We start from the raw sequence: 23126 nt of genomic DNA on the forward strand, positions 1-23126 counted from the left end.
TATCTATCTATCTATCATCTATCTATCTATCTATCTATCTATCATCTATCTATCTATCTATCTATCTATCTATCTATCTATCTATCTACCTATCTAATCTATCTATCTATCTATCTATCTATCTATCTATCTATCTATCTATCTATCTTTTATCTGTCATTGTCTATCCACCTGTCTATCATTCATCTATCATTGTCTATCTATCCACCTATAATCTATCTATCTATCTATCTATCTATCTATCTATCTATCTATCTATCTATCTATCATCTCTCATTGTCTATATATCCACCTGTCATCTACCTGTCATTTGCCTTGGTCATATTTGTTATTCATCTGTTTATTTCAAGGAATATGCTACAAGTATAGCCACACAAGTACAAGGTAAGGAGAACTGGGTTTGCTCAGAATTGTTACCTAGGCTTGAAGTTGTTGCTCAGAAGGACATTGCACCCATGTAACAGTAGAGTGTTAAAAGACACCGTAGTTGTCTGCTGTGTTGAGGTCAGGGGAGGTTGTGATTCTGTGGTGCAGAACAGAGTTGTATTGTGTTTAATCCAGAATGGCCAGAATAGAGCTGTAGTGAGTGCAATACAGAATGGCCCAGCATAGAAATGAGATTTTAGAAGTTCGGATGAGATGAGGTAAAATTGACATTGAAGATGAAAGGACTTTGAAAAAGATCCCAGCTCCTCTGATCTAGTTAAAGCATTTATGAATAGAAAAGGGCAATGTGTATGTAACATGCATGCACAGATAGATGTGTTGGTGCATTCATGCATGTGCATGTACACACACACACACACACACACACACACACACACACGCACGCGCGCACTGGCCCATCAAAAGAATAAAATCCCACTAGCATTACCCTGCATAGCTCACAGGTGAGGTTAGCTCAGATGAGATGTCACTCTCCCTGTTCACTGCTCTCTCCTCAGAGGAGTCCCCATTAATGCTGTTTTTTTTTTTTTCCTGAATGGTCCTGCCCTGGTGATCTAGGGATATGGTTTTGCCTCCCTGTTCTGCTCTAGTACAGACATCTCCCACCCATGGTCATTGGTGGGTGATGTCTGCATATAGGTTACAAATTCCACACTTGATGAACAGAAGGGAAACAGATCTCAGTGCTGCCTTGTGGCAGCCTAAGCATCAACCATGATGATCTGGGAGCTTCCAGTGCTCCAGGAGAATCCAGTTAAGCCCCTTCCAGGGATGATGGGGTGGTAGGAGTAGGAATGTCTAACTAGTGTGATACCAATCCTTTCAGTCTATGACTCTTCTTCAGCAGGACAGCATGGTTTCTGTGGCATTTACTGTGCAGGACCCTGTGCTCTGATGTTAGGACCTCCCAGGCATCTGAGCCCCAGAGCATGAAGGTCAGAGATAGTGATCATGTTAGAGGTTCAGAGAGCCTAGCCTAACCCCGACCCATGTCACTAACTGATATCCAAGGGTTTTACCAAACCTTAGGGGAGCTGTGAGCAATGTCTGATGCATGTGGTTCTAGGCTTCATTCCAAAACAGTCCAGGTTCTGGCCTCTTTCTAGATGGGGAAACCTGATTCATCTCAGGTGACCAAGGAAAACTTCTGTCATGAAAGCTCTCATTATCAGATGCCTTAGATAGACATCTTTCACCCCCCAAGGTACTTTTTCCCCCACTGATGCACAGGCAAGCCCTGCAGGAAGGCACTGGAACACTCTGGACTCATTTAGCTCTCAGATTACCATCTGGCTTGCTTCCTGAGTGACAGGGAAGATTGACAGTCACATCTCACATCATCAGGGTCAGACCTTTCAGGGAAAGAATAACATTAGTGGGTACCCCTCAGAGGGGAGAGCAGTGAGCAAGGAAGGGGGTAGTGGTGAAAACAGCCCCTCACCCACCCAGAGAGAGCAACAAACCATCTCAGCTAAGCCTCATCTCTTGTGTGACATGCAAAGTTAAGTGCCCTGCATGTCATTATCGGCCCAAGTGACATTCACAAACACTTGTCTCTAAGAGCTGTCAGGAACATCTGTCAGCAGATGAGATGTTGGAAGCAGTCCCAGAGAGGGCCCGGGGCATAGCCAGCTCACTACCTACAGCTCAGTGGGACCAGCCAGGCTACAGGCTTGCCTTCACCCTTTGTGTGATGTGTCCAGCACCTCAATGTAGGGACAAGAGGGACCTTGAGGTATGTTGTCCCCCTTGAGGGGACAACCAGAGAAGCTCTTTCTACTCTGTCAGTATCTAGGCTGATGGGACACCTCATCTCTAGAGTATGGAGCATACAGATGAGCTGTTCAGGGCTTGGGATGGATTGCCTACTTAACAAAGTCACTTATGGAGGGGTTGATTCTTAATCAGTTTGAAGGTCCAGTCTTTCAGGGTAGAGAAGGCTTGGGGCAGGAGTATGAGTCAGATTGTATGGAGTCAGGAAGCCTAGAGAGATGGATGCTGGTGCTGAGCTTGTGAGGCCACTGGTCAGATCATATGGAGTCAGGAAGCTGAGAGAGAAGGATGCTGGTGCTGAGCTTGCGTTTTCCATTTTTCTAAGTCCCGTACCTCAAACCACTGAGTGGTGCTTAGTACATTTCATAAATTGGTCTTCCTGCAGCTTCCTCACCTATCCCATTCCAGAAATTTCCTCACAGACTAGCCTGAGATTTGCCTCCTAGATGGTTCTAGAGCTCGCCAAGCTGAGAGTCAATACTAATCTTTATGCCTGTTATTTGCTGCGCGGCCATTCCCGCCACCTTGCCCTAGGAAAGGGATATAAAGATGGAGTCTACACCACCACCATTCCATCTGGTTATATCTCAGTTCCCTGCTCTCTACCACCCCGAAAGTTTGGAGACAGCGGGGGAACAAATCAGGATATTTGTTTCCTAAAGGGAGGAGGGCATGTGAGGTGCAGGGGCCCCTGCCTGTGCTCAGGACTCGCCTATGTCCCTAGGCAGGCAGGCTTCTCCTGAAGGGGTGCTGAGCACCCACAGATAGAAAGAGAGGAATATGCATCATTTGAAGTTGGAGAGACAGGACAATGCTGCTGTGAGGAGGGGTCACATCAAGTCAGCCTTTCTGAGGATGCATCCTTTTATAACTTCTCTTCCTATTGAAATCTTGTACCTACAAGTAGAGGGATAGGAAGGGTAAGAATGAGCCCTGGCTCCACCCACCCCAGGGCTCGCCCTGTGGGTCATTTTACTAAAGCCCCCTAGGGTCCTGGAAAGCTGGGGCATGGACCAGGCACCCACTTCAGCCTCGAATTTGGGGGATTTTTCTGATCAGTATCACTTCTTTATAATTCAAGTGCCAGCAATGTTGGCATAAGCTGGGAACAAGGGTGCCAACCCGAACCCTGGTCCTACTCAGAAATAGCCACCCAGGGCTACCACCCTGCTACTTTGGGAAGGATGTGGCTCTCTGAAATCCAAAGTGTACCAAGTGGTTATGGCAGCAAAGAGACCAAGTTACCAGAGGCCTCACAGCAGCAGCAGCAGAAGAGGAAGAGGAAGAGGAAGAACGGGGAGAGGGGGTGGGGGAGTCACCAGTATGCCCTCTTTTAAAAAGAGTTCAGGAAAAGAGAATTGGGGTTCTGCTTTTCTGGGTTGCCTAGTCACCAAGGATCCAGCCCCTTTCTGTTTTTCTCCCTTACTACCCTCAGCTCAGTATTTGCCCTAGTACAAAATGTCTGCAGGAGCCAAGCAGCTGAAAGTCCTTTCTATGTAGAGGGAAGAACAGAAAGGAAAGGATAGGAGCAAAGTGGGGGATTTGCCAGAAGAGCCAACCAATGACTTCCACTACATTGTAAGCACATTTCTGCAAAGCTGGGTACAGCTTGAAATATAGAGAAGATGGATGGGCAGCTAGAACACTTGAAGCCTTTGACTTATACCCAGATTCATTTACTAATCCTACAGCCAAAGGCAAGGCATGTCACTGTCTTCAGTCTTGTTGTGTTCATCTGTAAAATGGGTCAAGATTACGTCTTGCAAGTTTCACGGTCTGGGACAGAGAAGGAACTACACAATAAGTTTGAATGAGTATTCTTCATAGTCATTCAAGAAGTACTAGGACCAGTCAGTACTGAGGTCAGTGAATACTGGAACCAAGAAGCACTGGGACACAGAAATACTAGAAAATAGCAATAACCAGGGCCAAGAAGTACTGAAATGGGGAATATTGAGACCAAGGAGTACTAGAACTAGGAAGTATTGAGTTCAAGAAGTACTAGAACCAAGAAGTATCAGGACCAAGAAGTACTGGAATCAGGAGTTATTGGGACCAGGAAGTACTGAGGCCAAGCAGTACTGGGACTAGGGAGTACCACTAGGACCTGGAAATACTAAAGCCAAGAAGAAGTACTAGGGCTGGAAGTGCTAATCCTTTCCCTTCTGGACAACCTTGTCCTGTCTATTTGCTGGGCTGACCCATGTGTCTTCATTTTCCTAATCCAGTAGAGCTATAAAAGGGACAACTGATTTGATGAATGATAAAAGTAGAAAGTATGTTTGCCTGGTCAGAAATGTCTGCCATTCAATTGGAAGTTCCAATGGACACATAAGCGTGACAACAGGAGACTTTCAAAATCCGCAACAGGCTTGTGCATAGGAAGATACTTCGCAGGGTGCATTGTCAAAGATCCGATCAAACCACCCTGTTTTTATCCTGTCCCTTTTACTAGCTCAAAGGTGACACATCTCAGATTCAAGCTGTTGAGAGGTGACCAATTCTTCTTTTCATTCCCCTTGCTCTGGAAGAGATTTTTGGCTGGGGACATCCCTTGAGTTGAGGGTAGCTCTGTACCCCTCTCTCTCCCAAAATGCATTCACTTTCCTCCTAGTAAGAGTAAACCAGCCCTGTGGTATCCATGCATATTTGAGTGCTATGGAAGTAATAGAGTCTTGGGGAGCATCAGGAACCTGAAGACAGTGCCAGTGGCCACAGGTCTCAGAGCAATACCAAATACCAAACACTCCTTTCCTAGGAGCGTTCATAGGACCTGGCTCCTCGGAGACAGCTGGGCTATGCAGGAGTCAGGGAAGATTGGTGTCCAGGCATTTGGATCTCCTCCTGTTGCTCTGTAGTGCTGAGCCGCCAACCCAGACTGTACTTTAGGACCCCTTGGTTGCTGTGACATCCACCACCATCTACTTAGTTGGCTCAGGCTGGGCATCTGATGTTTTAGACCCTTAGACCTCCCCAGGCACTTCTGGGGTCACAGCCTCATGGATCTACATTGGCATTGATCTATGGAACACTTGCAATCCATTGCTGGGGTAGGTCCTTATATGGAGAGAGAGAAACCCAGAGCTCCTGGTCCAGCCTCATTGTACCATGTGCATCTCATCTTTGACTCTGAGACTTGAACTCTGAACTCTCCAAAGAGACAATTTGCAGAGTCTGTGGGAAGTTCCCACACAGAGCAGCCTGGGGGGGGGCACTTATCTTACCTCTGTGCTGAGTATGAACAGCCAATCCGAGGATGGGGGAGAGGCAGGGCTCTGCTCTCTGCTCTTTCCTGGTTGCTCTGGCTTCACTTCAGTTGCTGTGATAAAACAACCCAATAAAAGCAGCTGTAAGGGAGAAGAGGTCTATTCTGATTACAGTTCCAGATGTGGTGCCTCTTTGCAGGTAAGTCAAGGCAGAAAATAGTTACTGGGTTTCTGGACAAGACTCCTGATTGAAACAATATAGTCAAAGGCTTGGTTTTTGAAGAAGCTTTCAGACCTATGAGGGAGAGAGATAAGAGGGAAAGAATTTAAGATATGGGGCAGTGGATGTAGCTCATTAGAGTACCTGTCTAGCATGCACAAAAGCTCAGGGTTCAATTCTCAGCATCACAAGAAATTAGATATGGTGGTGTGTGCCTCTGATCCCAGTATTCAGGAGGTGGAGGCAGGGGGATTTGACATTCAGGGTCATCCTAAACTCTTATCTTGAGTCCAATCATCCTGAGCTACATAAAAGCTTGTCTTAAAACACAAAACAGTGTTTTAGAGTCTGGAGAGAGGCTCAGGTTAAAAGCATGCACTACCCTGGCAGAAGACTTGAATTTGGTTTCTGACACCCACACTGGGCAAATCACGCTAGTCAGTAACATCAGCTGCTAAGTATCTGCTTCTTCTGGCTTCCAATGGCACCTGCACTCTGATACACACACCCACACTATACATGTATACATATATACAAATACATACATAAAATAAATCTTTAAATTTTCAAAATTTATTTTAATTAATTAAATTTAATATAAATTTTGGTTTTTCTAGATAGAGTTTCTAAGTAGAGCCCTGGCTGTACTGGAACTGAGAGATCTGCTTGCATCTGCCTCCCAAGTGCTGGGATTAAAGGTGTTTGCTACCACGCTCAACTCTAAAATTGTATTTTAAATGTGCACTATGGAAAAAAAAAAGGAAAGAGACAGCCTTAGGCTATTTTTATTGTGGGCAATCAGAGATGGCCATCTCCAAGGAGTGGAATGGGGTCAAAGACCTGAAGTGATAGAAATAGCCGAGCGGAGGAATCAGTGCACAAATGTTCTTGGGAGAGAATGTGCTGGTCCTGTTGTCCTGTTAGAGAGGCAGCAAGGACTCCGGGGCTGGGGGAGCATCTGGGGCAGAGTGGCAGAGAGTGAGTTGGAGGTGGGGGCAGGACTACACCAGGAAGGTCCTCAGTGGTCAGAGCAAGGCTTGGGTTTTACCTTATAGGAAGAGGAGACACTGAGGATCTGAAAGCAGAGCAGAGCTGTGCTGTGATGAAGCCAAGTGGCTATAGGAAGAAGATGAATGAGGTAGATTAGTTCTAGACGGATGAGAGCCCTGCCCTCTCTAGAGAGCCTCTTGTCTCTTGGCACTCACATACATGCAAAAGCCACTAGGATGTGATGTGGGAGTAACCAGATGTCTCAAGACAGGGCCATGTTAAGTCTTCTGACAGAGCACTGGTTATGTTTTCCTCTGCTGGGGAACTTTATTGTGGCCCCTGAAAGACTCTTAGTAGGGAGCAGAGCAGACACTCTGACTTCTCAGTGTATAGCTCAGCCTGCAACTGCATTGCTGACCCAGCTTCTCTGCCTCACTTCTCTCTCTCCTCTGTTTGTTTTTTTATTCTCACTCTGCCTTCAAGACTTTTTACAGGGTCTCTTGTAGCTCAGGCTGGCCCCTAACTCTCTATGTAGCTAAGGATGACCTTCAAATTTTGGTTCTCCTGATTCTACCTCCCAAATGCTGGGATTACAGGCATGTATAACCACACCCGCTTTGTGCCGGGCTGGAGATGGACCCCCAGGGCCTCGTGATGCTAAGCAACCACTCTACTCACTGGGCCACATCCTAGCATAGATAGTCATTATTTATGATACTGTTTAATTAGCCCATTAGGCAGGCCACAGCACTTCTGACAGCTGCCCCCCCCGCACCCCCCCGTTTTGTGCTAGTATCTGGCCATGACAGAAGCAGCTATTACAGATATAAGAGTAGCCTGAGATCGGGGTCTTGGTGACCTGTGCTTTATCCCCTAGGACATGTGGACGGAGTGGGCTTTTCAGGTTCTCGGCATGGGGACAGGATCTGAGAAGTTACAATGTTGGTGGGGTAGCAGCTGGCCCTGAACACTTGGGAGATATTTTTACCACCCATCAAAATGCCACCTCGTGCTCGCTGAGCTGATGCCAAGGCTGCTCCCAGCCTGTGCTCATCTCCTCCCCCGACTTTGACTGTTGCCAAGAAGGTCTGAGTGGAAAAGCTTGGAAAACTCCATGTGGGTGTGGCTGGGAGTCAGCGGTTCTCTCTCCCCCAGGACAGGGACCAGGAAAGCTTCCAGGTGGTGGGCTGTGGCTGAGACTCAGATTGTACTCTCCTCACCTTACATGTGAGAAGGCTCAGAGGACCCCCTCCCAAACAATCACAGATCAAAGGACCCAAAATTCTGCAGTTAGAGGTGGTTGTTCATTTGTTCGTTTTTTGCCTATAATGGGCAGAAAACTAGGAGGGACTGGTGTGGTTTCTTTGGGTAATGGACAATAGAGGAAGCTGGTGCTATGAAGGGCACAGTGGAAGTCTTAGCAGCTACAGAAAACTAAGAGCATTTTCTGGGTATATGGCCAAAAGCCTGAGAGAACTTGGGATGGGGAAAAGGGAAAAGCCAAGGTCCTTGGTTTCTATCTAGCTCCTTGATCAGCACAGCCATCTTGGACTTGGTTCTTCTGGCTTTAAAATGGGACCTCCCCGCCCCCAATTTCACTGCTTGAAAAAACAACCAGAGTAAGAACAAGACAGTCCAAGCTTACCCACACTAGCCTTCTCCTTTACCAATCACCCCACCCCTCACTCCCACTCTCCACATTGCTGCAGTGGTCTTTATACGAAGATAAGTTTGGAGCCAGGCCTAAGGACAGGTCTCATCTACAGAGATCTGGTGTGTGTGTGTGTGTGTGTGTGTGTGTGTGTGTGTGTGTGTGTTTTGAGAAGGGCCATCCCCCACAAGGCTCAGGAGTGAATAAGTTCTCAGATGCAACAAACAGACCTGGCATGTAACCTAAGCTCATCTGTTCATCTCTGGCCTCCTAAGAAAGAAATTTTGAGCCCTGGTCTGCCATACTCTACAAAGAGTGTCTCCATACTTCTCCCAGGACAAGAGAGGCTTTGAGGTGTGAGGTGGATCTGGGGGTGAGAGTTACAGATGACATGTTTAAGTCAAGGCCAGTGACTCCATTCACTTTCACATTATCCTGTTACCTATTCTCTTCCTCACTGACACCCCCAGAATTATCATCCACTGCCAGTGGAGATGCTGTGAGAAAACAGAATGTATGAGCCCAGCTGACTCTCCTGTCATCCACCCACAGAGAAGTAGAAAGTGGGCGGGCACTTCAGAGGAGTCGCACTTACACAAGTGCAAGAAGTTTTTCAGGCAGTGCTAATGATATCTGAGGAACAAAGCTTTGAATTGAGGGCAGGATGTGGCTTAGAGGGACTGGAAGAGTCCATCTGAGTCAGGTAGATGCAGGTCTTCTCCTTGCAGACAGAAATGATGGCCTCAGGCGTTCTAATCTATAACTTACTATTTGAGTCACAGCTACACTGGCTGCTATCACCACCTCTGAGCAGACAAAAAAAAAAAAAAAAAACCAAAAACAAAACCAGGTCATGCCTTGACCCTAACAACAGGCAGACTTGGGGCAGACAGCAGAGAGTAATGACCTAGTCTCAGCCCTCCAAGAGCCATCTTTTCCCTAGAGCCACATGGTCACAGCTTTCTACCCCTAGCACCACCAGCCAGGCAGGCAAGAAGGGCTAAGAGTGGAGCTGTGAATCTCTGGTGTGAGCTTCTAATGCAAGGATGTCTGGCAGACAAAGTAACTTGTAGATCACAGCTGGGCTGTTGACCTTGAGTCTTAAACAAAGCAAAGGATAAAAGGTCATATTTACTCCAGCAAAGCCCTGGGAACTGTGAAATATCAGACTGTGGATAAAGACATCAGTAAATCACCAACTGCCAGGAGCGACTGCTCTTCTTCCAGCCTGTGGTGGGTATCCTGTGTGCAGAAGGGAAGGGAGAGAAGGTAATGGCCTCTGGGGACTCCAAATAAAACTGGCTCTGGGCTTTAGTTGTGTTGAAAACCTTTGAGCTGTAGAGCGCTCTAGGAGGTAACATCGTCAGCTCCATCCACCTCACAGAGACATAGCCCTACCCAGAGGTCGACACTGGCTGCTTCCTCTATTGTTCTCCACCTTGATTTTTGAGACAGTCTCTCATTAAACCTAGAGCTCTCCAATTGTTTAGACCGACTGGCCAGTGAGCCCCAGGAACCTCTATGTCTCCACAGTATGGAGATACTGCTTTTTGTACATCTGGTTAACCTGACTGTGAGTAGGGCATCTACTGAGAGGTCACAAAGGAGTAGAGGTAGCAAAGAACAGGGTAAAGTAGACAGGTAGACAAGTTATGGGCCTAGCCACACTGGACAGCTTCCCTTAAGGACATGGTTCCAAATGCTCACTCCTCAGTATAGACTCATGGTTGACAACAGCCTCAGTTGCTTTCTCTTGTCTAGTGATTCCTATGGCCAATGAACATGTGCATGTGCACACTCATGTGCCCCCCACACACATGGGCCAGTGTACACATACTTCATATAATCTTCATATAATTTTAAGCAAGGTTGTAAGCTATTTTACAAACAGGAAAACCAAAGGTCTGAGAAATGAAGTAACAAACACACAGCCAATGAGTTGTAGAGGATTTGATCCCAGAGCCCAGGGAGCTTGTGTGTTAAACTTTGTGTATATTTGTAGTTGGGACCTACTGGCATAGTCCTCTGGCAGCAATACCCTGCTAACCAGCTCATTCTGGCAATATACTTGCAGTATTCTAGAACATAAGAAGTGGCTGAAGCACAGTGGAAAGGTGATTTGCCCCAGCTCACACAGAAGTCAATGAATCAAAGGCTTATTGTCTGGGTCTGAGTCTGGTATGTTTGGTGGGTGGAAACAGAGGATGTTCATCCTCCAGCTTCTTCCCATAATCCCTTTGTGACCACCCCTCTAGCCCAAAGTGGGACAGAGATGTCTCCTGATAATTTCTTCTTCTTCTTTTTTTTAAATCTACAGCCTTGCTCTGTCCCTGCCAGCCTTTTTATTAGAGGCAGAGGTGTTTGGGAGGATCAGTAGAAACACAACAGGGGTACGTTTTGAGTGTGTTTCTCTTGCCTACCAGTAGGAAAGACACCTCTTCACAGGGCAAGGCAGAGGACAGGATGCCACAGGAGCCTAGTAATCCCTATAGTAGCTTCAGTCCATGCCACACCTTCATCATGCTGAGTATCCTCATTATAAAATGACAGCTCCTATCTGAGAGTATTCACATGAGTACTGTGTGCTTAGAGGCTGGAATCAAAGCAGGTTACCCCAGTGCTTCTTTAGGACAGAAAGCCATATAAGCATCCATCCATCCATCCATCCATCCATCCATCCATCCATCCATCCATATCCATCCATCCATCCATCCATCCATCCATCCATCCATCCATCNCCATCCATCCATCCATCCATCCATCCATCCATCCATCCATCCATATCCATCCATCCATCCATCCATCCATCCATCCATCCATCCATCCATCCATCTATCCCAAATGAATATCCCATGAAGGCAGTTTACCCAGCATATCATGGCATAAGATTTGAACTTGATCTTCGGATAATGTCCATCATGGCTGTTTTACAGTATGCATTCTTTGGGGTATGTGTGCACATGTGTTTTGGTTTATGTGTATGAGAGCATATGTGTGCTCGAATGTGCATGCATTTGTATACACATGCATGTGGAGGTCAGAGGTCAACTTTAGATATCCTTCCTCAGGAGCACCATTCAATTATGTTTAATTTGTTCTTATTTTTTATTTCTGTGTATGGAAGTGTATGTCTGTATACCACATGTATGCTGGACACTCGATAGCATCTAGGAGAAGGCATTAGATACCTGAGATTTGGAGCTGCAGGTGGTTGCATCACCCAGCAAGGGTGCTGGGAACCAAACCTGGGTCCTGTGTAATAGCAAAAAGCACTCTTAACATCCAGGCATCTCTCCAACCCCTCTTTTTTAAGTTTCTAAAAAAAGGGTCTCCGAATGATTTGGAACTTGCCTTTATGGCTGTACTGGCTGACTAACAAGCCTCATACTCATACCCAGCTTTAAAAAAATTATCTGTTCTGAAAAACTAAATCCAGATTTCAGATCTTGGCTGAACATAAACTTACTCTTGTGAGGCTTTGAGCAAGTCACCTCACTTTGACAATTTTGATTTCTTCATCAGTTCATAAGGTTGGATGATAGTTCCCTGCCCCTACACATAGGGTTGCCAAAAGGACTAAATTAACATGTACAAAATATTCAGAATAGCTTCAATGTTAGTAAGCATCAATAAATGTCCATCAGGACCATTACTTGTGTATTTTTTCTTTGTGAGTTGTTATAAAACAGCCTGCTTTAACACTAAAATGTGTTTTCTGGCAAGCTCTAATTCTGTAGATGCTCTAACTCTACCCTGATGTTCAGGATAACACAGTGCTGTTAATCTTTGGTGTATGAAGACAAATGATTACAGGGCACCTCTCTAACACACCAAAATTTACATTCAAGTGCTTTATAGGCATGTAACATTCACAATGCCTCAGAACACTGTAGCTCCTTCCTACACACCTCTTTCAACACTGAAAACAATGTCAATACTGTCTAAATAATTGGAGAGCTGTTTGTTTCAATAATATTGACCAGAAAAAAATATACAGGATCTGCAAATGTGGCTCAGTGGGCAAAGAGTTTGTCTTGCAAGTATGAATCCCTGAGTTTGGATTTTATGATCCATGTAAAAAAGTAGAGCAAATAAGAGAGAGTGTGTATATGTGTAACCCCAGCACTAGCAGGACCAAGACAGGAGACCTCTGATTTTTCTGGATACCTAGGCTACTCTAGCCAATCATTGCGCTCCAAGTTTAATGAAGAAAATATGGCTCTGGTCTGCATATACACCTGAAAGACACCCATACACACACCCAAACACGTTCACACACATATTTCACATACAGAGACAAATATAGGCAGCATACACATGCATATATTCAGAAATTTTTGTTCAAATAATTCTAGGGCATAATGTATTGATTTTGGAGACATAGCACATGCAGATAAAGAGGGCCAAATGGCTTGTCACACTGGCCCAGCCACTTTTGGCTGGGTTGGACTTGAGAAAATAGTCTATCTGCTTAGGACTAAGTTTCTCCATGTATGATTGTCACTGCATAAAGTAGAGATGCTGTTTGATATAAACTGTGTGTAGCTGTCGTAGGGTAAGAACTTGTGAGTATGAACATATGTACCACTGAACCAACCCCAGCTCCAGTCTACCTGGGAAGGACACAACCCACTTTGAGACTCATGTCCCTAGGTGATGATGATGACGGGTTATCTGTCTTTGTTTAATAGGATTTTGTTTACTATGGGAGCAAGATGTAGTGGCTGTCCACAATGGGTTGTAGATGTGGGGCTGTGAAGATAGGTGATAGGGATACAAAAACATGAATTAAAGCAAGTAGTTAACAAGGCCTCACTAAATGAGCATTGTACCTCAGTAGGCAACAGTGGTATGTCTCTGATGGAGGGAAGGAAGACACAAATGGCTGGATCTGGGGAGCTGGGGGAGATGAGACTGAAGGAACCATGAAGATAAAAGAGGGCATATTTGTTCATTACTTAAAACAGACAAGGACTACCCTTCAGGCATAGAGTAGTCACTTGCACTAACACAAACCAATGTTTATTTTTGTTTTGGCCACTGGTAAAGACAGACTTTTTAGATTTCCTCATCTTACCAGGGAACTATATGAGGCAAGGAAGCATCACTATTTCAGCAGAACAGTGCAATACTATTTAGTACCTTGAGCTTTCTACTATCCAGCATGTCACACTAGTAAAGACACTTGCTTTTGACTTATTGTCCTCTAGACAGCCAAGGTAAATCCCTACAAAGGCTAGTGCAGAACAGAAGGAACATGTTGGGGATGCATCCTTGCTCTTAAAAGTCCACCACATATGACTTCCTCCCATCTGTTTGCTAAATGTAACATGTAGAATTAGCTGCAAGGGATGTGGGCAAATATGAATGGAAATGGAAAACCTTGTATATTAGTTATGTGACTTGTTATGGTACCAACATATCCCCAAACGAACTTTATAAAGCAAGGGTTTATTTTGACTCACAGTCTGAGAGTTTAGGTAGGTCCTCAAGAAGGGATACACATAGTTACAGGAGAAAAAAGTGACTGGTTATATTGTGTCTGTAGTCAGAAACAAGCAAGAGAAAGAGAGAGGGGGGAGGGAGAGGGAGAAAGGGAGAGGGAGAGGGATAGGGAGGGGGAGAGAGGGCGGGGAGACTCTGAATCAGCCATTTAGGCCTGTTTTTTGATAAGCATTGGGTTTATGTTTCAAATTGTGTTTAAATCATGTGAGCTTAATTAAATGTAACACTTTGGAGTATCTTAAACTAAAATAGTAGTTCATACTTTCAGCTAACAGTGATGCTTTCGGGTAAATGATTTTTAAAATGGGTTAGAGATGGCTCAGCAGTTAAGAACACTGGATGCTCTTCCAAGGACCTGAGTACAATTTCTCAGCACCTTCATGGCAGCTCACAACTGTCTGTAACTCCAATTCCAGGGGATCCAACACTCTCACACACCATGCATGCAGGCAAAACACCAGTGCACATTAAACAACAACAACAAAACAATAATAATACTTCAAGACTTCCGAAATGTTTTTCACAGACAGAGTTGTGACCCTGATGAGTGTTAACTCCTGTCTTTTGACCCAGGACCCATTCTTCCCTGAATCCTTGATTTATATTTTGAAAGGCTGGTCAGTGTGATCATGGAATTTGCCTTCATTTGGGTTCACCAGGGTGGATAACAGCAGATGCTTATGGGCGTGGCACTGGGATATTGGGTATCTTATTCATTTGTTTCCCACCTTCTGAGGTTACCCCGGAATCAAATTCTATAGACCTTTGTATCTCAACAAAGTGTGATTTTTTTTTCTTCTGGGGAACCTTTAGCAATGTTTAGCAACTTTTTAGTTTGTCAGAACTTAGGATGTAATACCTGATACATCAGTGTTAGAGGCAAGAAATGCTACTAAACCTCTTATAAAGTGAAAAGAAACACACCCACCCAATTATAGAACTTATCATGGCAGATAGGGGAGAACTAGAGGATCCATAATGCTGAATGATGTTAGGAAGCCATCTTCTAAATTATTGACTCTCAGAGCACTCCCTAAGAAGGACTCACTTTGCTTCTTCTTAATTTGTTGCAGACCAAGGATTTTAGGAGAATATAATCAAAATAAATTATCAGAAAATCTATCACATGCTTGCATGTGACAGCCAGTGCTAAATTGATGTAAAAGTTATTCTTAGTTTCTGTATTGTCTGATCATTGAGTAAGGACAGATATTATATCGATCAGCATCTATTTATGGACTGTACTTGCATGATTTTCTCTCTTCCCTGGAGCAGTGAGATGTGACAGTTTGTCTGATATTGGCCATTGTCATTGCTATTACATTTTGGTCCTCTGTGCCATGACTGCCTCCTTTTCAGTGAATCAGTCCTTTTGTATAGTCTTTTGTTTTCCTATGCAATAGATTCTTAAACTATTACTACTCAAAACCCCTTACTAATGAAGAAAATCACAAGATTCCAAGTATTTAGGTATATAATATAGATATACAATTCAAAGACTTATTGATAACAGACCATTAAGAGATTGATTTTTTAACAACTCCTTGGTAAACATTTAATTTTACCATGTGTTGAAGAGCAATGCAAATTTGCATACTAATGAGATGGATGCACTTGTTTATTTTTAAATAAAGAATTAAATCTTGGCTGAATATTTGATACTGAAGGATGTGAAGTATCTTCAACATTTTTCAGAGTTGATTGATATTTTGATTTTGTAATCTACAATACTGAGAATGCCACTTTGCATAAATACATAATATAAAATGGCAGAAAGATATTTATGGCGATTTCAAAAGATATTGACAGAAATTCTGTCCCAATCCCAAGCCAAAAAATCTTTTAATTTGAATTTTTATAAAATTCAAGCCAGCAACTCAAATAACAGTTTTAAAAATCAAACATAATACAATCCAAAGATGTATAATTTGATACTTACATGTTAGGCAAGGATGCGAGGAAAATAGTAAGTTTTGCTTTGTATAATTAAATCAGTATGTTTCTATAGGGGGCAGAACTCTCTGCATATATAGTATAAAACACTAAAATATACAGTAGTCTAGTCTGAGGTGTTTTGGGCAGAGGTTTTTGGCTTTGGTTGATGTGACATTACAGATAGTAGAATGTGTACACATTGTGTGTTCAGAATCAAGGCTTCAGTGTCACATGATAGAGCGTAGGGACATGCTTCCAGAAATACACTAGATACATTGTGCATTTGACCTTGAATTAATTTGAGGTTATTGCACATTCAGAAAAATTTAAATGTTTCTGAAATATTTATAACAGTCATGGTTTGTTACATGTTAAATGATCCCATAGAGTAGCCATGACCTGTAATTTAAAGAATCACTAATATCTTTTAATTATGTATATGTATGTATGTCTATGTGTTACTATGTACACATGATTGTAGTTACCTGTGAAGTCTAGAAGAGAGAATTGAAACCCCTGGAGCTGAATTTACAAGCAGCTGTGAGGAACACCATGTTGGTGTTGGAAAATGAACTGATTTTCTACAAAAGCAATATGTAGCCGGGCAGTGGTGGTGCACACCTTTAATCCCAGCACTTGGGAGGTAGAGGCAGGCAGATTTCTGAGTCTGAGGCCAGCCTGGTCTACAGAGTGAGTTCCAGGACAGCCAGGGCTACACAGAAAAACCCTGTCTCAAAAAACCAAAAAAAAAAAAAAAAAAAGCATATGTACTCTTAACTGCTGAGCTTTAGACTGTGCCTTCTGCCACTACAGTTTCTGATTGACTTGGGATGCTCTTACCTGAACAAGAATAGTTAGTGGGTTTATAAGGGGATGGGTAAGACTAAGAGGTAGCCTAGGTTGCAATCTCTGATGAGGAGCTTGATAGTCTTTTGTGAGTCACACGTAGTTCTTGTCCCTTAATAAGTATTTAAAGAGCTAAATTGTTTTACATCCAGGTCCCAAATTGAAGAGGCCCAAATGTGGAGCCGGAAAGCTTGTAGAGATACTTGATTGATGAGGTGTAGGCAGGAATGCATGAGAAGCCCGGGATTCTGGACTTGCTTCAAGGATGACTAAATAGCTTTTCTGATAGGGTATGAAAAAAGTCATGGATAGGAGATGAGCTCCATTTGAAGCTCTAAATTTTGACTAGCACCCACTTCACATGGCTTTCTATGCCGTTGAACAAATGGATGCCTGAAGACAGTTATGGTCTTGCTTTGGACTAAGAAGAATATCATTCCAGGGGCTAGCAAGATTCCTCAGTCATTAAAGCTCTGATTGTTAACTGAAGTCCTGAGTTCAGGCCATAGAAACTACATGAAAATCTCAGTAGGAGATGAACCCAGAGTCCCTGGGGCTTGCTGAGCAGCCATCCTAACCTAACTAGTACACTCCAAGCTAATGAGAGATGTTATTCCAAAAAGTCAAGGTGTAAAAGCCACCTTAAAAATGGCTTACATCTGGCCTGCACACACACACACACACACACACACACACACACACACACACATCTGTACATCTTGGTCCTAGCTCTGTCATTTCTCCAAAGGGAAAGTGCCAAGTGAGCAGCTTCCTCCCTCTCTAATTGAGAGTAATAAAATGGGGGACAAGTAATAACTTCCTTTGAAGTGACAAGAAATTGAATGAATCCATGTGTATAAACCTCCAAGCACACAGAGAGGCCCAATGAGAACTAGTTCTCATTGAGGCTGCTACTGGTAAAGGCAATCTTGATTCTGTCAACTGGGCTCTCTGTGCTCTCTGTGCTCTCTGTGCTCTCTGTGCTCTCTGTGCTCTCTGTGCTCTCTCTCTCTCTCTCTCTCTCTCTCTCTCTCTCTCTCTCTCTTTGTGTGTGTGTTTGTGTGTGTTCACGTGCATTCTGGGTTTCAGATGCCCCGGAGCAGAAGTTGTAGGCTGTTATGAGCTATTTGATATGAGTGCTGGGAACTGAACTCAGATCCTCTAAAGGAGCAGCAAGTTCTCTTTACTACTGAGTCAACCCTCTTCCCCCCTCTGCCACTACAGTTATTTGTACTGACAACATAGCCATTTCTGTTCTCCAAGAAAATACAGCTAACCTCAAACTGACTTCGAGGCTCATGATCTCACATCCCAGAGCTGCTAAGGTTAGATATATTAAGTGCAAAATGTTGTGCTTTATAGCAAGTGTTGCAGGCACAGGAACACAATCCACCCTCTCAGGGGTGTACTCTTGTCACGCCCACAAGCCATTGTGACAATTCAGGGCTCGACTCACCACAGCCCATAGCTGCACTACCTGACCTGGGTCTGGTGTTGCCTCCCCATCTGCAAAGTGAAGATCATGCCAGCCAGCCCTGAAGAACTTAGAGGACAAACAAGGAGCATGCCAGGTTGCCTTGCTTACACTTACCAGTGGGCTCTGTTATTAGTGGGATTAATTAGCATCTGCTCTGACTGGCATCCCTCGACCCCAGAAGAAGGAGCTGGTGGACCTCTGTGTCTTCTGCAGTCCTGGTCACACCATGACCCATTCTTGGATCCTTCCAAGCAGAGAACCCTTGGAATCTTGTAAGTGGTTATGGACCAGAGGACTCTGAGCAGTGCTTCTGAGAGAAATGGGTAGCTAATCAGCTTCAGGCCAGTGAGGACTTAAATCAAATCAAAACAAAACAAAACAACAACAACAACACCCACAAAACTATAGTTTGGCAAGATGGTTTGGGGTAAATAAACTTGCCCCAAAACCTAAGTTCAATTTCTGGGCCCCGCATGATAGAAGGAGAGAACAGACTCTGGCCTCCACCCATGCTTCATGACATGCAAGCAAGCATCACTCTCTCCACACAGAAAATAAATTAATAAAATATAATAAAAAGAATTTCTTTTAAAATCACTGGTTCATTAGTGTGTTTGTATGTGTGCATGCACATATGTAATGAGACATGTATGAAAGTAGGAAGTAAACTTCGGAAAGTTGATTTACCATTATGAAGACTCGAGGGTTGTAAGGCAAACTCCTTTACCTCCTGAGCCATCTTGCCATCCCACTACCAATAACGATTTTTTTCACTAGAAGGAGAAAACATATTCCCATATTTGTCCATGAGTGAGGTATAGTTCTATTTATGTAAGCTTTGGAAAACCATCTACCTTCTCTGGACCTTAGCCATTTCTCTCTACTCTATGAATTAAGAGTACAGTTATTGTCTCTTTAGATGGTCATGGTGTCTGAAGAAAGAGAAGGCTGCAAAGTCCCAGACAGATCTAAGGTGCTGATCTGCAGGGCCTGGCCAGGGTGAAAATGGCAGCCCCTAGGGCTGTACTCTTATGGGTTGTCAATTAACTGTCAGCTCCATCCTCTCCACCTGTTATCAGGTGAAAGTCTTCAGGCATTGGTATTTCATATTTAATATCTTGGTTACGTTGCTTGGCTCTGAGCTTGAGACTCGGGAGGGGGGGCGTCATTAAGGAGACATTTTGTTCACAGGGGACTGGGGAGTAGAAGACCTTAGAGGTGGAGAAGAGGATGTAGAAAAGCTGGAGTGGGTACTCTTAGGCTTAGGTTGACCTCTCTACAGGATTGCCTATGGAACAGCCCAGAATTCATCTCTGGACCCAGCAGAAGAAGGATGCCATGGCAAAGGTCTTAGAGCTTGTTTCCAGGCTTCTGGAAGGTTCATTCAGGAGCTCTCAGGCTACCACAGACAAGCTACCTACCATGTGGGGTCATTGCTACCTACCAATCTAAGGAGAACAGACCAGGCAAGGATGCTTTAGCCCACAGGTTTCAAGATGAGCCAGCTTACTAGCTGGATGTGATATGATTTGAATGCAGGGTCAGAGTGTTCATCCCCTTCTGGGTCGGGGTGGCTTTCCAGGCTTCAGTGGGTCACTATCACCCCCTCTGTGCAACATGCTCCCTTTGCACCACGTGCTTTCTCTATTAACACCCAAAAACCTGGAAACAAAAACTGCTCCCTCCTCAACAGGAGGATCCTCTTAGATGAGAGGTGCTGGATGGAGGCTCAGCATAGCACCTGGGCTCTGATTCTCACAGAATAAGCCCAGAGAGATCTCCAGGATCTCTGATCTCCTCTAGTCTTAGGGGATAGGTGAAGGGATGTTAGCAACAGATGTGGGAGAAGGACAGCCACCCCACTAATTCCTGAGTTTTCATACCTCTAACCTCTCTGTCCTTCCCAGGTGCTCTTGTTCCCTTCTATGGCTCACCCCCCCCCACTACCACCACCTCTGCCTCTGACCCACTTCTAGAGCTGTCCCCCACCATCCATACTTAACAATCATTTTATATCCCTCCTCCACTTTTGCATTCATTGCCTTAATTTCTGAATCTTTTGGGTACTTACTTCACCAGACCTGGAGAAGGTGCTCTCCATCTTCCTCCTTTCTCTGACATGCCATCCCAGAATACTTCTCTCTTGTCTTTTCTTTCACCCCAACAATCTCCTGGATCTTCCAGATGACATGTCTATCTTTGCTTTACTGTTTTCTATGCTACACTCATAACTCTTGACTCCTCCTTTCCTACTCTTCCCTCTCCTTTCTCCTTTCCTCTCTTCACTTTTTATTTGTCTCTCTTTTCTAGTCTCTGCCATCCTCTCAGCAGGCCTGCACATGTCTCTATTACTCTATATCTGCCTGGGGTTTCTCCTCATCATCCTACCCTCTCTTATTCTCTGTGTCTGTCTCTCTCCTCAGGATGATCCCAGCCTCTAACAAGGCCTTCGTGGTCAACAACCTGGTGTCCGGAACGGGCTACGACTTGTGCGTACTGGCTATGTGGGACGACACAGCCACGACGCTCACGGCCACCAACATTGTGGGCTGTGCCCAGTTCTTCACCAAGGCCGACTACCCACAATGCCAGTCTATGCACAGTCAGATCCTGGGGGGCACCATGATTCTGGTCATCGGAGGTATCATTGTGGCCACACTGCTGGTCTTCATTGTAATCCTCATGGTGCGGTACAAGGTCTGCAACCACGACACCCCAGGAAAAATGGCAGCCGCCACTGTCAGCAATGTGTACTCGCAGACCAATGGGTCTCAGCCTCCACCTCTGGGTGGGATACCCGTTGGCCAGCTTCCTCAGGCACCACCCAAGGTTGTGGTGCGAAATGAGTTGATGGACTTCAGTACCAGCCTGGCCAGGGCCTGTGACTCCTCTTCTTCCAGCTCACTGGGCAGCGGGGAGGCTGCGGGGCTGGGCCGGGGTCCCTGGAGGCTCCCACCCCCAGCTCCTCGTCCCAAGCCCAGCCTTGACCGCTTGATGGGAGCCTTTGCCTCCCTGGACCTCAAGAGTCAAAGGAAAGAAGAACTTCTAGACTCCAGGACTCCAGCAGGCAGAGGGGCAGGGACATCATCCAGAGGCCACCACTCAGACCGAGAGCCACTGCTGGGGCCCCCGGCCACCCGTGCCAGGAGTCTTCTCCCTTTGCCCCTGGAGGGCAAGGCCAAACGAAGCCACTCTTTTGACATGGGGGACTTTGCAGCTGCAGCTGCAGCTGTTCCTGGTGGCTACAGTCCCCCTAGGCGGGTCTCAAACATCTGGACTAAGCGCAGCCTGTCTGTCAATGGCATGCTCTTGCCCTTTGAGGAGAGTGACCTGGTGGGAGCCCGGGGGACATTTGGCAGCTCAGAGTGGGTAATGGAAAGTACTGTGTAGCCAGGGAAGGAGTATCCTCCCTCCCACCCTCAAAGTGGGAGAGGAAGGAGTCGGAGTCAGCACTGGCAAGTATTTGTGGAGTTTCCATGGTGATGTTTACATCCAGGGACAGTCTTGTCTCCCTGTCAACAGCCTCATGTCCTTCTGCCCAGCTACACCCCCTTCCCCATGTCACCTTCCCAGGCCTGTCCCCACCACCCAGCGGGGTGTGCTCAGGGAATGGGACTCGCTCATGTGTCAGACTGAGCCCTGAGTGTTTGGAGAGGCGAACAACTGCCTTTCTATTCACAAATGTAGCGACAAGCAAGCAGCTTCGGATTGCTTATGGATCCAGTGTTGTTTTGATTTCTTAATTTATTTTTCCATTTCCCAGACTCCTCTTCATTCTTATGGGTAATTGAGAATGTCCTCTACTTGTGAAAGTGTGTGCCCAACAGGGTGGAGGGTGAGATGTGAGAGTGTGTGTTGGTACGGAATGGGGAGAGTAGGTAACTATTGCAAGTCAACAATACTCTCGGTATATCGTGGAACCACCTACCCAGAGACTCCATAACCCCTAGCCAACCCTACAGCCTAGCCTGCTCTGAGATGTGTGAATGTCCTAGTTTCCTTTGTTTCTCAGACATGACATCCAGCTCAGCACAACAGATTAAGTTAGAATGTTAACCCAGGGCTGCAGGTTGGAACTGAGAAGGGGCTTCATGGTGTAAGGTAAAATAGATCTTATTCTGAGGATGCTGCTCCTTTTCCTGGGCAAGAACCTCTGCTGATCAGAGGCACTCTTGGGAAAGTGGATGAGGCTCTAGGAAGGAACTTTAGACCCTAAGTCTGGTTTTTAGAGCCATGAGAACAGGCCACCAAATGGCATGGGAAATAAAAATGCCCTTGGGAGGTTCTAGAAGGCTTCCAAACATGAACTAGGTCTTCCCGACTCTAGATGTATGATGTATACTGGAGTGGAGCCAGGGACACAAGCCACTAGAACAGTCCCAGCACTCCCTTGGCACAATGGGAATATGCTAGAAGTCTGAACCAGAAGCTGAACCTTCTTAAAAACATTCTTCCAGAGCTTGGTAGGTATCTGTGATTAACCCATCCTTAGATGGTCCTCCTTCTCCCCAGAGCATGAAGTTTGTCTAATGTGACCAATTACAATGTAGGTCAAGGTTATTTATATCCTGAGGAAGTTTTTTTTTTTTTTTCAGATTCCATGACCCCTGTCCCTTCTTCCCCAATTGCCCCTCCCAAGGGTAATTCTGACTGCAGAGTTTATATCTTCCAAACGATGGTTTGGGGTGCTCATGTTGGTGTGTGTGTATGTGTGTGTGTGTGTGTTGTGGGGGGATGCCTTCTTGTGATTCCCTGTGGAGTATCTGGCTATGAAGGTAATGGAATGGGAACAGAAGAGATTCTTGGGTTCATGTTTACCTGGGCATGAATCCTACTTCTGCTCCCACACAGCTGGGTAAAGACTGATTTAGACAAAGAGCAACACCTGGTCTCTCTCCTTCCTGGCCTCTCTCCTGCCTTCTAGCTCTCTCCTCATAGCAAGCACAGTCTTTCTCCTTCTTTTCTGTCTTCCTGACTCATTCAGTCTAGCCTGGTCTTGCTTTTTCTACATGCCAGTCACACAGCTTGCAAAACATGCAGGCGAGAACATCCTGGGCTTCACCCACCCAGGAACGC

The 23126-nt window shown here is 45.2% G+C and overlaps 1 protein-coding gene across 1 annotated transcript in view; it reads left to right on the forward strand.

Annotated features, from left to right (window-relative positions):
• Lrfn2 (leucine rich repeat and fibronectin type III domain containing 2) overlaps positions 1–21813 on the forward strand; it is a 163004-nt gene extending 141191 nt beyond the window's left edge. Inside the window, exon 3 of the mRNA XM_021149730.2 lies at positions 20474–21813. Coding sequence (XP_021005389.1) covers positions 20474–21440 — 967 coding nt within the window. The 3' untranslated portion in view covers positions 21441–21813. The remainder of the gene's footprint in view (positions 1–20473) is intronic.
• Positions 21814–23126: the final 1313 nt, after the last annotated feature.

Source organism: Mus caroli, chromosome 17, assembly GCF_900094665.2.
Source record: "Mus caroli chromosome 17, CAROLI_EIJ_v1.1, whole genome shotgun sequence".
Classification (NCBI taxonomy): Eukaryota; Metazoa; Chordata; class Mammalia; order Rodentia; family Muridae; genus Mus; species Mus caroli.